The sequence below is a fragment of the Haliotis rufescens genome, unplaced genomic scaffold (genome assembly GCF_023055435.1).
Source record: "Haliotis rufescens isolate VD_foot unplaced genomic scaffold, xgHalRufe1.0.p SCAF_13, whole genome shotgun sequence".
NCBI classification, from domain to species: Eukaryota; Metazoa; Mollusca; class Gastropoda; order Lepetellida; family Haliotidae; genus Haliotis; species Haliotis rufescens.
Genome location: NW_025963813.1, coordinates 4,111,435 through 4,127,993, shown reverse-complemented (window position 1 = coordinate 4,127,993; position 16,559 = coordinate 4,111,435). Strand labels below are relative to the sequence as shown.

The window sequence follows — 16,559 nt, the reverse complement described above, 5'->3', positions numbered from 1 at the left end:
TAGATATGGTCAAAAGGTCAATATTTCGACTTCAAATACAACCCGCAAAGTTATTTAAACTCACAATAAATAGTTTGGCTTAATGGTGTGTAAACAATGAATTATTCTTTACAAGATCTCAGTAGCATTTGTATTAAGTCTGTTCAGCTACCATAAACTGCACTGGGAGTTACCAGGTGGTCATTGATATTTTAAATTGAAATCACAACAGACTCAAATTTACATCGGTAAGGAGACCAGATAACAGTAGAATAGTTTGTCAATGATAAGAATAAGAATAATGTTCAATACTTATGATAAATGTACTGGGATGGTTAAATTGTCACAGTTTGTCCCGATTGTGTGCCTTGTTGACATCTCCATGTGTTTCATGTGCTATCCAGCCTTCACCTTCTGCTCTCCAAGCCTCTCTTTCAAACCGGAAGTAGCGAAGTGTGAAAAAGGTCAATAAAACCGGCGTTAGTCTTGACTAGTACATGCAGCCATACACACATACACGTAGATGCATAGCGCTATGAAAGTGTAATAATCTTGAATGCAGGATTAAACCCAAGTTGACCCGAACTCACCTCTTGGGGGCTGAACTACTGTTCAAAGCTTGCTGTGCATCATTGCGTCCCTTAAGCACGCCAGAAACGTAACATTGTGGTTCGAATCTCATTTGCTGTTATGTTTGTAAGTCTGTCAGCACCATACCCGTGGTCATAGGATTCACCAAAGTGGTAAACATCTGAGGCATTCATCACTTTGGACTTTCCACTGAAATTAAGCTGACACGCAGTGATATAACTAGATTTCCGTTCAAAATGCTGTTAAACCCAACTCACTCACTGTTCAAAATGGTGTAAACCTGACCCATTATTGTTTTAGGTGAGTGCGGAAGAAGAGGAGTGTGTCGGCTTCCGTATTTGGAAGATCCATGACGTATTCCGTATTAAGCCCGCAACAGTCACCCTACGGAGTTTCAATGTCGACAGTGAGTCCTTTTGAATATCTTTGCGTTCCTTGAAAGCTAGGACCCTTTGATCATGGGTTCTAATCCAAGACTGGTCCAAACTCCTATCCGTGGCACCTTCACTGCTTGTGATATTTAACAAAGTAGTAAGCGTCAGAAATCTGTTTCACCTTTGACTTTCTTCCAGCGTTAAAGATAGTCATCGGGTCATACAGAAAGGCTAGAAGGTAACACGTGGCCAAAATATGCCACACAGCCTACACATCTGAGTAGGGCATAATCCATATCCTTCATTTTCCCCGTGTTTTCATGGCCTCGCTTTGAGAATGGCAAATGTGTTATCTCAAACTGGCCCATTAGAGAGATAAGCACTCCTCGTCAATGAAATATAGCTCAACTGCCCCAGGAAGGCAGAGAACAACACACAAACATAGTATCCTGCTATGTTTGCTTAATTATTTACATTTAAGTTCAATCGTCAAAGAATAACCCCAAAATAATATAATTCAATATCTTGTAAATGTAGTTATCACAGTTTGTCAGGAAAATAATGATGTTTATGTTACATTTTTTAAATATACTCTAAAATACACAAAGATACCAACTTTTACAAACTGTAAATAACAGAGATATTGTTTTCATGCATTTACAAAGATGCTCTTATGTTACAGTTCAATTAATTTCAACAGAAATGAATTCAGTGATTAAAGAGGAAATATAGGTTAGTTACAGTGGATCATTATCAAGTTGATGCGTTTCACATATCATGATAAAAAGATCATGATATTGTTGGGACCAATATTCAATTTTAGTCAGATAAATTCCATTGACATATGTATCTGTCAATAGAATACATATTATATATTTAGTTGTGTCAACAAGATATTCCACACATGCACAAACCTCCACCTGAGTAGAAATTCCATTTTTGTTATCAAAATTTCTCTCCACTATCACTGAACAATAGGAATATTTAAGAAGTATCCATCAAAATATGTGTTAACATCATCCCTTTCATAGTCTAATGTCGTGTCTGAATCAAAGTCAGTACCAGTCTTGGTTTGGTCATGTGACCTAAACACTACATTTTGGGGGCAGAATCAACTTATGGCTTCTGAATGGTTTTCTTCATTTCCACATGATACAAGTGTCAGTATAATTTAATAAATTGTTTATTTAATTATCCCACAAAGGTGAAGCAATGACAGTTTATTTATAACACTTGTGAGATAGAAATATCCTGGATTCAAAGGATGTGACCTCCAGTCACATCATTTATCTGTAATGAAGAACTGTTCATTTGAATTGAGAATTTCATGATATTTAAACATAACAAAGGCGTTATACGTGCCCTACGGTGACTGGTCTTTCAACAAGATCACAGATACAAACTGTTGACATTAACTGACTTCCAGAACCAGCTATTTCTGAATGAAATGATTCAGAAATGGTGATGCTCTTTAACCAACCAGATTGCTACACTATACTAAAGCTCCACTTTTTTCTGTGATCGACTCTTTCCAAATTCACCAACAACCAATACAAATTGTAGAATAATACCTTATATGGCTTGAGATAGAAAGATCCCGGGATGAAACTTGAAATACAGGGCAAAACTTTACAACCGGAGGTGTATACACATAAATTGCAGGTGAATCTTTGCTCAATTCATATGTTAAACAGTCTGTGCTCTTCTTATTTTAGCTTTTAAGCAAATCAGATATGACAAAACTTTCTTGTTGATCAGCTGAATGGCAGCCTGGTATCAAATTCCATTCTCAATAGATGCCAGAACGAGGCGGGATTCCCCTGTTAAGCAGGCTGACGCTGGAAATCCCTTTTTGCATATGTCATCAGAACATCAAACATAAGTTGCAAAACAAACAAGTTATTCGAGAACACATTGTATACTTTACCTGCTCATTTGTAACACAAGGCCAACCCCAATGCTGTTTTGTAACATAAAACCCTTTATGAAATGGCCACTTCATGACTGCCTCTTAAAGAGGACACGCCATGATATCACTGTACTGAGCATAGATCGTGGGATTCACCAAAGTTGAAAATGTCAACTACAGCTTCGCTTCAGCTATCCTTTCACTTGAAGATGACTGTATTGATCTGTTGGGCATACGAATGTATACACTTAAAAACTATATTTGACCCACACATTTTTGGTATCAAAACGTTTCTAGGCTGAAAACTGTCGTCGAAACACTGCAAACTTAAGGTTGAAAGCACAAATATCATACCTATATCAAATACATCAACATCAAACAACCATCTCTAAACATCGATGTATTCTTTCTTTCAGACTGACATTTAGTCTCAGAAATAAAATTATGTTATTTAAAAATATATATCTACGAAAAAAAGAAAGAGATAAAATCCAAATGGAGCCTAGAACAATCCTTAATTTCAGGACTCCTGAAGCTGGGACAATCTAGGCTTGCCGAGTCATTCTAGATTGAGTTGCAACTCCTTTTTTAATTTATTCTCTGGGATCTGGTAGACAGACTAACTTTCTTTTGCCTGGCTGTTTAACTGAACTATTGTCCAAAGCAGCCTTAAATTTCAGTCACTAGTGAGGAACTTTAGGGCCAATATCTTACTTGTAAGCCTGGACTATGAGTTTCAAGTTTTCTTTTCAGAATGGACATGTCCACGAACATATGAGAGTGGGGAGAATGTGGTCAGCACGCCTTTCTACTGTCCAGTACAGGTCAATAACCAGATGAGAGGCTGCAGCTGTATAAACGGTCAGTTCCCTTACATTGGACACAGGAGATAAATGCACTGACGTTTTCAGCTCAACTGACTGATAGTCATAAGGGCTTTTGTTTAGGCATGTTGTTGGTCTGGTTGTCCATCTACATGTACATCTTTGACATTTATCATAAACAACAAGGCCTGAAACTTTGCATGCATGATTCCAGCTGTGAAGTATAGAAATTGCTGACAGAATTCTGACACCAACAATTGGAAGGCTGTATGATGCATGACAGATTAACTGTAGTCATATATGAAGGAATATATGTACAAGTTAATTGATCGTGGCTATTTCACTTTTATAACAATACTTTACTTCGACTTCTTTATCTCACTTTAATGTTTATATGCCAAATCTCATTAAAATCCGATCTTAGTTCTTGCTACCGCTAAACAAAAATCTGAGGACATCCCATTACGGGTCACATCAGACCGACCTTGCGCGAACTTTGACAGACCAATGGAATGACTGACAAGAAGTCGACATTAGCCAATTAGAAGGCAGCTTTCTCGTACTTTACGGTACCAATTTCAAATTGGCGACTCCGCTATGAAACATATTTCGACAAATTCTCGATTAAAAATTTGAAACCTGGACAAAAGAACATTCTGGAATGGCTAATAGATGGTCTAGACTGTATGGATTCAGCCCATAACTGTCTTCGGAATACCCCATGTTTAGAAATCACATCCCGACTGTCACTTTCATGATCTGGTAAGCGACGCTCGGATTGGTTGGATGAAAGGTCGTTCTGACGTGACCCCTAATGGGATGTCCTCAGATCTTTGTTTAGTGTTAGAGAGAACTAAGATCTGATTTGAACGAGATTAGGCAGCACAATATTTATGCTCATGGGTTTCACCAATGTGGTAAGCGTCTGAGACCTGCATCACCTTGGGCCTAAGGAGAAAGCATCGTTTCTCTGAGCAGCACATGTCCTCCCACATCAAGAGACATGCAGTTATAAAACTTAAAAACTGATCATAGCCACATTAAACCTGAGTAGTCATTGACGTTTGTTTATATGTCACATTTCGACTAACTTCAAAGTCTTCACCTCATCTTTACACTTTTTTTCATTACTTTATACTTCACTTTTACGTTTATACTACACTTTGTGGCCTGTACTTTACTTTAACGTCTTAACTTCACTCTACTATCTACTCATCACCCAGAGAATTATGTGTCATTTAATACTTCACTCTAACACCATAACCTGTCTTTATCATCTGTTCTTCACATTAACGTGTTTACTATACTTTAATGTATAGCCTTCACTTCCAACATCTTTACTTCACCATCATGTATACACATCAGTTTGAAAAGGAGTTTTCTTCAGAGTTCGACAGTACGACCAAATAAATGGTAATTAACACTGATCAGGACCATTAAGTACAAACTCCGGGTGAACAGAAATTGGTGAAATTGGTTCGCACTAAATGTGAGAAAGTCTTTCAAATTTAGTTTTGGTAGTTTGCAAACTGATATCGTCAGTCCAGTTAAGTTGGGGTCGGTGTGGGGCTGGTCCTGTTGGCTGTTATTATTTGTTCAAACACTGGTCTCATGCTGAATTACATTTTCCAGATAAGTGTGTGGACTGTGGTCGCCGAGCCAACCCAATTATGCGTCTACTCCGGGCCTTGGCAAGAAACTCGTTGTATGGTACGTGAAGAGGAATAATGAGTTGGGAGTTTCGAACATATTTGTGTATGCTGCGTATGTTGGATTACAAGCCAATTGTGGCCAGTTGGATCACTTGGTTTATTCTGTTACATACAAATTACATTGGGAAGCAATTGAGTGCTGATATTACGTGATTTCACCATTTTTCCTGTTGCATAAATTAATTCAACATGACAATTTTGATAGAAGATATTACTTTGGTTAAATTTAATTTAAAGTTGGTCCAATTGATGTCAAGCAAATGCCCCCAAAATGTATGAAATTATACTAGCCTTTGGGATACCTTTGGGGTAAACAAAACTGTTTCAGCTAGCGGGCGAGTGCTAATTTCCATCCCTGTAAGCTGCCGACCCATGGTGTTGTGAAATATGGTAGTCACATGAACGAGTGAAAGCATTACTGTTATGAATTCCTCCCAATGCTTGCCGAAATGATCCATTGGATTGAGGTAATTTGACTGCTTAAATGCCTTTGGATGTGGGGACATGCCTCATTATCCTTGACAACGTGAGGTGAAATGAATTTTTACATCGTGATCATAATTATTTCACATATATAGTGACATGCATGTACAAGTGGGTGAAGCTGCCTATTCTAGTCCAGACTTTTATCAGTTTATAGTGCCAGCCCATTGAGATACCATGCTGCAGTTAAACGGGGAATATTTCAGGGTGATTCATTCAGCCCTTTGCATTTGTGTTTGGCATTGAATCTTTTGAGTTTCTTACCTAAAAGGGAGGACTGCTACCATCCTAGACCTCCATAGCATAGATCCCCAACACCCCTTACTCATCTCCTTTACATGGATGAGATTGATATCCGAGTTAAAAGATCAGGTTCTCCTTGTCAAGTCTTTCTAAGAGATAGTTGTATGATGCTGGGACTCTACAAATGCATTCCCTTCCATCTAAAACGTGGCAAGGCTGTGGAGATTGGGTCAGTTGAGTTACAGAGAGTAGGACTGATTGAGCATTATTTGGAGGATCAAGTTCCAAAATGCCCATAATGATTCATAGATAAACCTCACGAAGAGTGTAAATCTTCTCTAAAGAAAGAGTTCAGAGTTTAATGCACAAAATAAGGTGTTATTTTGGTGTTATTGATTGGACAAAACAAGAGAGACAAGAAAGTGTCAGATAATAGATCCTATCACCTTGCTCTTCCCTCAATCGCTTATATTTATCAAACAAATCCAAAGGGTGTGGAGGCTCTTCATGATAGAATTTTAATGTGCACTTTTGCACACATTTATTTGTCTGATGATCCTCTTGAGAAGCTTTGTCAAGACTCTTGATGAAAATAAGTCATTCCACAGTTTCCTTAAACAAGATGTAGGAGAAAATCTCAATGTAATGGTGCTGTACCACTGGACGGTTCAGAAATAAGTGTCAGCCAAGTGAAGTGCCATTATCAAATCAGCTCACACTCGATTTTTCAAGAGGAGGCTTTCTGAATGAGTGTTGTTTACAGCAAGTCCTCTGGTCTGAAAAGCGAAATAGAAGGCTTTCTGTTCTCAGGCCCAATCACTTTCCACTTGAAACAGTCATTATGTGATTTTGCATGAAAATGTAAATATGTAATGTAGATTATGTAATAAATTTAATGAGACAGTCCAACACCTTGTCAGTGGATGTCAAGCTTTGGCACAAACACAGTATCTAAATGACATGATTGTGTTGCTTGATCCTTTTATTATCGTCTTTGCCATGTTTGTGATTTTGAATCTTAGGTGCATCCATGGTACAACCCATATTGTGATGGGGCATCATGGACAATGATAATAATGAAATCCTTGAATGCTCCTTGACAAGATTCAGGAAAAACATTACAAATATGAAGACCTTGCTTTTGAAAAGTCACGCTTCCATCCCAAGTACTAAGTTGATTAGACTATTTTTCTTGGGGCCTTAGGTTTAGTACCTCCCAATCACTTGACTGACATGGGGATAGTACTTGGGTTTTGCTGATGGTAACACAGCTCTTCTGACACTCTTGGTCTTGCAAAAGGCTGCAGTGTTTGAGAGTCTTCATATTCTCTGAAAAGTTATTGGTGGGTTCGACAAGGCAGCTCTTCCAGGGAGAAGACCCATTTGCTGTCTGGGCTGCGTGTAGATTGTGCCAGGATCACCCAAACACCCTTTGCTGCATTTTTATTTAATCTGTGAAACATAAAAGAGCAGCATAATTACTCCAGTCAATGGATTAGTGTACACTCAAATATCTTTCTCCTATAATCATGGTGTATTCAACCCAAGCTGGCTATCATGTCTGAGGCGATACAAGGTTAACAGCCACGTTACTATTCTCATCCTACTGGGCACCTATTTCTGCATGTTGAGCAGTGATATTATTCAAACAAAGTCACTGGCCTCAGGAGACACCAAATGTAACGTGTGACCTATTTGGACGAAAATAACTGGCCACAGAAGACACCACATATAACATTTGATTAATGCCCTTAATGAGACAAACTTGGTCAGACCGTAGTGCAAAACGGCATTGACTCACTCGCTCGCTCACTCACTCACACGCATAGCTCAATATGGAGCACTGATAGCTTCCAGGATATACATAATAGACATAGAAATAGCACAGTCTATAAGATAATATCTCTGTTTAAAAGGTGAGCTAATACCCAAATTCCATTGTTTCAGCATTCAAGTTACGAGCACTGTCTATGGAGGAACACCCTGGCTACAGACATATGCTGTTTAATGTTGAAGAAGACCTAAAACCATGTAAGTCTAACATGAACATGCTATACTCTATATGGGCTTTTTAAAATCGAGCCCCATGGTGATTCAGGGTTAGAACTGGTCCCAAGCAACCCAAAAGAGCTGACTTCAGGGATTGCATAGGAAGGCTCGGTGACTTGGTTGATAGCGTGATCATCGTATGTCCCCCGACAGTGTGGGACAATGCTTAAAATTTCACTCACTGGATTGTTTAATCCAGACTTGATACTTTACTTAACTGTGTGCAGAGTTAATCAACAAACACACACTGTTGAAATGAGCGTGCTCTTGACTCACACACTCTTGCAGGTATCGGTGAACTGGCCCAGCAGCACGTGACATTTGTGACGAGACAAGAGTGTGGCTGTCCTGAGTTCATGGAAGGAGATCTGTTCTGGGTGCTGGGAAGGGATTTCAACACATACACAGATCAACAAGGACGTAACAGGTACAATTTGCTGATTCTGAATTGGCAAACGTGAAGAGACGTTCACAAGCCTTGATTAGGAAAGGTGTCAAATGTTGCTTTCATATGTTGTAATGGGTGTCATGTATCACATCCTTGTGTTGGGAATAGGTGTCAAATACTGCATGCTTGTGTTGTAATAGGTGTCAAATACTGCATGCTTGTGTTGTAATAGGTGTCAAATACTGCATGCTTGTGTTGTCACAGGTGTTAAATACTGCATGCTTGTGTTGTCACAGGTGTCAAATACTGCATGCTTGTGTTGTTATAGGTGTCAATTACTGCATGCTTATGTTATAGGTGTCAAATACTGCATGCTTGTGTTGTAACAGGTGTCAAATACTGCATGCTAGTGTTGTTATAGGTGTCAAATACTGCATGCTTGTGTTGTTATAGGTGTCAAATACTGCATGCTAGTGTTGTTATAGGTGTCAATTACTGCATGCTTGTGTTGTTATAGGTGTCAAATACTGCATGCTAGTGTTGTTATAGGTGTCAATTACTGCATGCTTGTGTTATAGGTGTCAAATACTGCATGCTTGTGTTGTTATAGGTGTCAAATACTGCATGTCTGTTGTTATAGGTGTCAAATACTGCATGCTTGTGTTGTTATAGGTGTCAAATACTGCATGCTAGTGTTGTTATAGGTGTCAATTACTGCATGCTTGGGTTATAGGTGTCAAATACTGCATGCTTGTGTTGTTATAGTTGTCAAATACTGCATGTCTGTTGTTATAGGTGTCAAATACTGCATGTTTGTGTAGTAATAGGTGTCAAATACTGCATGCTTGTGTTGTAATAGGTGTCAAATACTGCATGCTTGTGTTGTAGTTGGTGTCAAAGGCTGCATCATTGATTGATAATACCTGTTCAGGAGTTATCAGATGCCCCTACTTGTTTAGTGATAGGTGTCATACATATCATGCTTGTGTTGGGAATAGATATCTTTAAACCATGGCTCCTTTGTCTTTGACCGTGGTCTAACTAACTGAATTGTAGTTAAACAGCACTTGGCAATGATGGAACTTCTTTTTTCCCCTATCATTTGTCTTGATGATAGAACAATTTCATGAAAAACATTTGTCGCCAGCGGGATTCGAAACCGCGAAGTCCGCACTGAAGGCTAACCAATGTTGTCTTCTGCCACAGTGACATGGGAGAAAGGGTATGAAATTAACAACTAAACATTTTCTTACATCAGTAAGAATTGCTTATCCCTTTATAAACTGCGAAATGTGTTTTATGCAATTTTTATACCGTTTGTTACTCTTTGCATTCTAGTATTTGTACCGTACTTGGGATTTTGTAGCTTTTCAACTGACTGGCTAGACTGATACATTGTTTTTCTTGATTTCAGTTCAAAGTTTTTCCTGAACTCAAATTCGTACCTGCTCTCCTCAAGACAGTCATCAAACTTTAGGACACATTCTAGAGAAATTACCCGGGCCTATCGTGGTAGTAGTGAAAGAACATGCAACTAAATATATCCGGTATCGTCACATCTTAAGATCTGATACGGCTATACTACATCTGTGTTTCCTTGACTACACTGTGGATCCAAAGAATGCGTCAGGAACTTTTGTTTGTACATGAGATGTTGGTGTAGAGAGCATGTTGAATTTACACAACACCGTGTTTCACATGACTTGTACAATATTTTACTGATGTTGTGTAAACTGTACAATGTTAATGATAATGCTTTGTGAATATAAGCTTCATCAACTGAATAAACGTTAATATTTTTGCCTCTTTGTGTTATATATATCATTGCATGTAATAAGGGAAAGTTGAATGACTATTGGAAAGTCGTCACTCTTGTTATACAGTCTTGTGGAGAGTGTTTTGTCACTCTAAATCTTTATGCATAGATGTAAGTGTGAAACAGACAAGGCAGTCTCACTCCTTTATTTCTAGTTCAGAAGGTGGATCAGAGGAAGGGAATGGGCTGTTTGACTGTGACAGAATGATATCAGATGGTCAATATACCAGAACCTTATGACATTAGCTAAATGAACTTGTTTTGACTATGCTAAAGCAAACAGAAATTCTGATTTATATACATTTAGAAAAAGAACAGCAAGAAGGGAAGCATTAATTGTGCACACCAGGATCACATGCCTGCCTCTGGCCTCACAGTCAAGTCAAGGCAGTCTGGACCATTTTTTCACTCAACTTGGAATAAATTGCAACAGAAGTTATTTCACCACAATGCATTTCTACAAGGTCTAAAAAACAACCTACTAAAAGCAATCCCATTTTGGGAAACATGTCTGATTTGCATAATCCAATATGGCCACCAATTATCAATATGTCTTCCATTAGATGAAGTGTAATTTATTGATGAAAAAAAGCATGTGGCATAAATAGCATATTACGTTTCTAAAAAGATAGTCACAACAACTGAACGTTATGACAAATCTACAAAAATTCAAGACAGCCGAAAAAATTCCTAAATATGTGTTCAGACTGGAATCTTTTATCTTTTAAACAGTATACTTGGACTTATTACAATTATCTACTTATTACAATGACAGTAAACACAATAAAAAGTTTCGTTTTCATTCATGTAAATACTCGTTGGAAAAAAGTTTGACCACATGAGGTCTCTCAGAATAAACCAAAACCAGTTTCACAAGAAGTCGAAAATTTATCTCACGAAAATGCGGAAATCCAACATAACCACCAAATACAAATATTTGAATATTAATCTGAAAAATCATGATCCACTGCTCATTCAATAACATAATTGTCAGATTCATGAACATTATTATGTGATGAACAGTGGAAAAGATGTCACGGTGAATGTTGCAGGAACATGTTGCAGGGTCCTTATATACCCCGAAAGTCTCAACCAGCTTGTCATCCTCTGAGAAGCCTGGTAGTTGTGCATTGGTCCAGCTTGTACCATGGCATTCCCTGCATGCAGCACTGCAAGTGAGACCATATTTCCGGCAAGTGCATCTTAGTGTGTGTCTTTTTTGCAATTACAGCAGATGATGTCCAGGAGTGCTCAAGATACTGCAGGCTGATCTGTCTGTATTGGTAAGCACCGTCCATCTATCATGTGCCTCCCTACTCCAATGTATTCGTTTCCAGCCCCTTCCACTCCATTATCTGGAAGTAGATACTTGGGCTGTGGTATCCTTCGTCTGTCAGAGGTTGGTGGCAGAGTTTGGAAGAGTTTAAGTCTCTATGTATTGTAAGCTATCCGGTCCTTCGTCCTTAGATCATCCCCAGTTTCTTCTGTTTTAAGCCTGTTGGCAGAACAAGGCATCATCCATGATCTTCTTCAATGCTAGACGCTTTCCAAAGCCAAGTAGGGGAGAAGTGGTGTCACAGCCAAGAATTGCATGTAACAAAGAGTATCACATATATCATTGCCCAGCGGCAGCTTTGATTGCACCAAATCCTGTTCTTTCTTGAAGTTTGCTTGGGTTCTGGTACCAGGAACAAGTCACATGGTTCAATTTCAACATGAAATAAACGGCAATGGTAGCAGCATATATCTGTGCAACATATACCTGATATGATGTAGAACCTCTTGGTAGGGGTAGCTGGTGAAGTAGAGCATCACCATGAAAAATGAACAGGACATTTCCACGTTCTCAGCAAGGGTTGCCTTACTGGCCTGCTGTAGAATGGAGGATGATTACGACAGTGCGTGTAGGTGACTACACAGTTCATACTTGCACAGTGCTGGTAGATAGCTCTTGTACTCAGCACGGGGAAATGGCCTATTGATCGAAGATGGAAACAATCTGGAAGAATGCAATAAACAAACAGCACTTTATTGCCCGTCTGGGTGACAAACTGGAGAGAGCTGGGTGAGGCACAGTCCATGCAAAACAAAACGAACATTAACTTGTGTCCTTATATGGCGGATGGGAGGAAGGACTGGATAGCTCATGGAACAAGCGATTTTGTATGATCGTGATGAAGAACCTACCACACATTGAGCCACAAACTCTGCCACCAACCACTGGTGCCACAAGATACCACAGCCCCCGTGTCTACTACCAGAAAATGGAGTGGAAAGGTTCAATATGAACCCACTGGAGAGGGGATGGTACATGACAGATGGACATTGCTTACCAATACAGACAGATCAGCCTGCAGCACCTTCGGCACTCCTGGACATCATATATGTCTTTCACAAAAACTTTTAAATCAAATCAAATCATTTGAGCTTTGGAGAATACACCTGGTATTAATTCCACTTGTCTCAAATACTTCTCATGAATATTTATAAAGAACATCATTCCTTGATTTTGTAAGGATTATAGTTAATCTTTGAGACAGGGATTTGGTGGTACTTTATAATGCAATATATCTCTTTTTGTACTGAAGTGGAAGGAATTGATGCTGTCCGTCCTTCCTTCACGTTTTGTTTCCGGAGAACTCAAAAAGTGTCAAAGTGGTGCACTTTGAAAGTTTGGGATTTCTGAAAAATGTATTTTTCGAGTCTCCAGGGCAACGACTTTGACTAAAAAATGCGGTTGTGCTCCTTTCCGGAGCAGATCTTGAAAACCGTACATTTCTTCCCTTGTTCACAACCCGACATGTGTTATTGGCGGGGAAAATGAGTATTCCATGCTTGTTGAATTTTGGAACCCATAAGAAAAGAAGAATTGGCATGTCTTCAGGTTTTAGAGTCATGGAAAACGTTAACAGGACTGATGCATGGTTTTGGCAGATTGCTTCCTCAGTTAACATACTGGGACCTTATGGGTTGTATTATTTCATATGCCACATTTAATGTGATGTTTACATATAGTGGTTATGTTATATAAGGCCCACTCAGTGGTAACAACTACAAACTATTCATTTTGGGCAGCAATTTGAATGGATCCATGGCCCGTCGCTGTGTGAGTGTAACAATCTTGAACACGACGTTAAACCCCATTTCGCCTTCACCTTCGCCTGGGACGAACCGCCCCTCCGGGCAAGTGTATGGAGCATCTGGCTGGAGAGGGGAATGTTTGTGCTCTGTCATCCTAGGAGATCCAGGTTGATACTGGTCTTCAGCATTCCATGCTGGTCGTAAGAGACGACTAACGGGATCCGTATTAGACTGAAGAAAAGAATTTCATAGGGGGACATTCGCAAGCCATGTGCCCTTTCTTAGATAATTTGATATTTAGATCAGAAGAGTTTAACAGAAACCATATCCATTGCAGGATATTTACAATAGCAATCAGGAAATGACCTGTCGGAGATGTGGGACTTGTGAGAGTATAGGGAGAAGGGGTCTACTTTAACCAACGTGTCTGCTTTAAATACGATGAACAGTGACATTGTAAAGTGGTATTTACCTAGATATAGTACGTTCCTATAAATATACTGAGTCAAATGAAAAACTTCACATTTTTAAAAGTAATCCCATATATGATATACAACGGACAAATGTATCAGAGAAGGTAATTTTTAATCATTAATGTCCAAAGAAGGATTTTAATTAACGGTGGTAACCATAACTTGTTCCAAGCACCTACGGTATTCGGTAATAACATCAACAGTTTAAATCATAAGTCCCAAGCACAAGAATCTGATGGCACACAAGTTCAGTAGCGTGTATGGCCACCATGTGCATTGAAAACTGCCACACAACGCCTCCGCATGGACCTTGTGATGCTTGTGAACACATGATTGGGAAGACGACGCCATTGTTGCTGCAAAATGGTGCCAAGATCTTGCAAATTCTGTGGTTGGTTCTGGAGAGTGCGCAGACTTCTGCCAAGAGCATCCCAGACGTGTTCGATTGGATTGAGGTCGGGAGACCTTTACTCCCGCATTCTGAAGGAAATTCCTTGTCAAAATTGCTGTGTGGCATCTGGCATTGTCGTGTTGGAAGATCGAACCGGGTCCATGTGCTGCCATAAAAGGCAGAAGTTCTGGTGCCAGTACTTGGTCGCGGTAAGCAGCAGCGTTGAGGTTGCCACGGATGACAAGAAGCCTGGAACGTGCATTGCCACAGAAAGCACCCCACACCATGACACTTCCGCCTCGAAATCTGTCAACTTTCTGTACACAACACTGGGCGTAACGTTCATGACGGCGCCTCCACACCCTCGCCCTACCATCAGCAAATCGAAGATAAAATCGGGATTCATCACTGAAGACGACTTGATTCCAATTCCTCTGAGTCCATCGTAAGGGTCGCTGTGCCCACAATTGACGTTGACGTCTGTGTAATTGAGTCAGAATCGGCCCGCAGTATGTCCGTCGTGCTTGAGGGTGAGCAGTTCTCAGACGGTTTCGAACTGTTTGCGCACTCAGTCTACCCCTAAACAGTTCATTTCTGGTTGATGTAGCCGTCAAAAATCGGTTACGGAGGTGACGTAAGACAATCTGACGATCCTCTGCATGTGACGTCATACGTGGTCGACCTGGCCGAGGGCGATCAGCGGTGGTACCCGTTTGCTGTAGACGCGTCTGTAAATCATAAACAGTCCGTCGACTACAACCCATCGTCCTTGCGACTTCAGCTACGGACGTTTCCGTCTGCAACATTAAAATGGCACGTTCACGTTGCACATTTAAAAGGCGCGGCATGACAAATGGCCGTAAAGACTTTTGTTTTCTTGTGTTTTTCCTTTTTTGTTAATGACTTCTAACAAGAAGGGCTGAAAACACGTGCGGTATTATGGCCACGTGACCAGTTGCACGTGAAAAACCACTTTTGCCACTATAGTGCTGTGCACGATTTTGATCGATTCACCTGCACAAAAACGGGTGTTATCTGAAGACAACACGTGGCCATTACTGTTTAAATACACAATAAGGGCCCACAATGATAACTGGTCAAAATGTTACAATTTTAGGATTGTGAAGTCTTTAATTTGGTTCAGTATATAAACAGATGGAAATTTGTATAACGATAGCTAGAAGTATTTGATACGTTTCAAATCGTATTTCGTTTAACGATTGCTCTTTTACATGTTACCTAGATCAGCGACGCTTACATACAGCTCCACTTTCTGGTTTTCAAGCGATTTACTCCGAATAACTTAATTATGGTGCCATTTTTTGTTTGTTGATTGTTCATAAATGTCATGTGTGTATCTTGCATCAATTATATGTAGGTATAATCGCCGATAATTAAGTAATTAGCCAAAAACACTTTTAGGCAATGCCCTTTTTTTAGATAATTTGATATTTAGATCAGAAGAGGTTAACAGAAACCATATCCATTGCAGGATATTTACAATAGCAATCAGGAAATGACCAGTCGGAGATGTGGGACAGAAACCATATCCATTGCAGGATATTTACAATAGCAATCAGGAAATGACCAGTCGGAGATGTGGGACACAGAAGTCAAAATAACAAAATGTACATTTTCTTTGTTCATTTCAACATTGCACCAACTGTTTCAATAGGAAGCCTGTGACTACAAGTTCTGAATCTAGTTACTCGTTTTTGTGTCACTCGAAATATGTGTAATCCCTGAAAAAATCCAGTGGATATATGCAATGTTTGATTCTCTGAAGGAAGTATAGATGTGTTACATAATGCCCAGACTTTTCAGGTTTTATAGGTATTCTTTAATGGTTTTTGAAGACATTCCCTGAAACTAGTTATGGGATACTATGGTCAAACTTGATAAATAACAAATGTTAAAAAATTCATGTGAATACAGATTTCTCTGATATATAAAAACAAATATAACTAACATGAATCACTACAATGGGCTGATTCTGGTAATAAGGTAATTAAGATAATTCACAGGCAATCAAGCATTGGTGACTGTTCACTCTGTGTGTGTGCGCGCGCGCGTTTATTTTTATGAATTTTGGACATTTAGGGACTATCATTTATTAGGGGTGGGTGGGTGATGAACTAAATGTTACTTTTAAAGGGACATACATTTGTGTTACATAAAAATGAGTGGGGTGTGTATGTGTGTGTGGTGGTCAGCAATTTCACCTAGAAATTAATTAAGCACCCCGA

The 16,559-nt window shown here is 39.4% G+C and overlaps 1 protein-coding gene across 1 annotated transcript in view; it reads left to right on the top strand.

Moving 5' to 3' along the window:
* Nucleotides 1–10,356, top strand: part of LOC124152331 (complement C3-like) — a 91,167-nt gene extending 80,811 nt beyond the window's left edge. Inside the window, exons 33-38 of the mRNA XM_046525227.2 lie at nucleotides 871–976; nucleotides 3,607–3,714; nucleotides 5,310–5,387; nucleotides 8,063–8,146; nucleotides 8,453–8,591; nucleotides 9,967–10,356. Of these exons, the coding sequence (XP_046381183.2) occupies nucleotides 871–976; nucleotides 3,607–3,714; nucleotides 5,310–5,387; nucleotides 8,063–8,146; nucleotides 8,453–8,591; nucleotides 9,967–10,090 (639 nt within the window). The 3' untranslated portion in view covers nucleotides 10,091–10,356. The remainder of the gene's footprint in view (nucleotides 1–870; nucleotides 977–3,606; nucleotides 3,715–5,309; nucleotides 5,388–8,062; nucleotides 8,147–8,452; nucleotides 8,592–9,966) is intronic.
* Nucleotides 10,357–16,559: the final 6,203 nt, after the last annotated feature.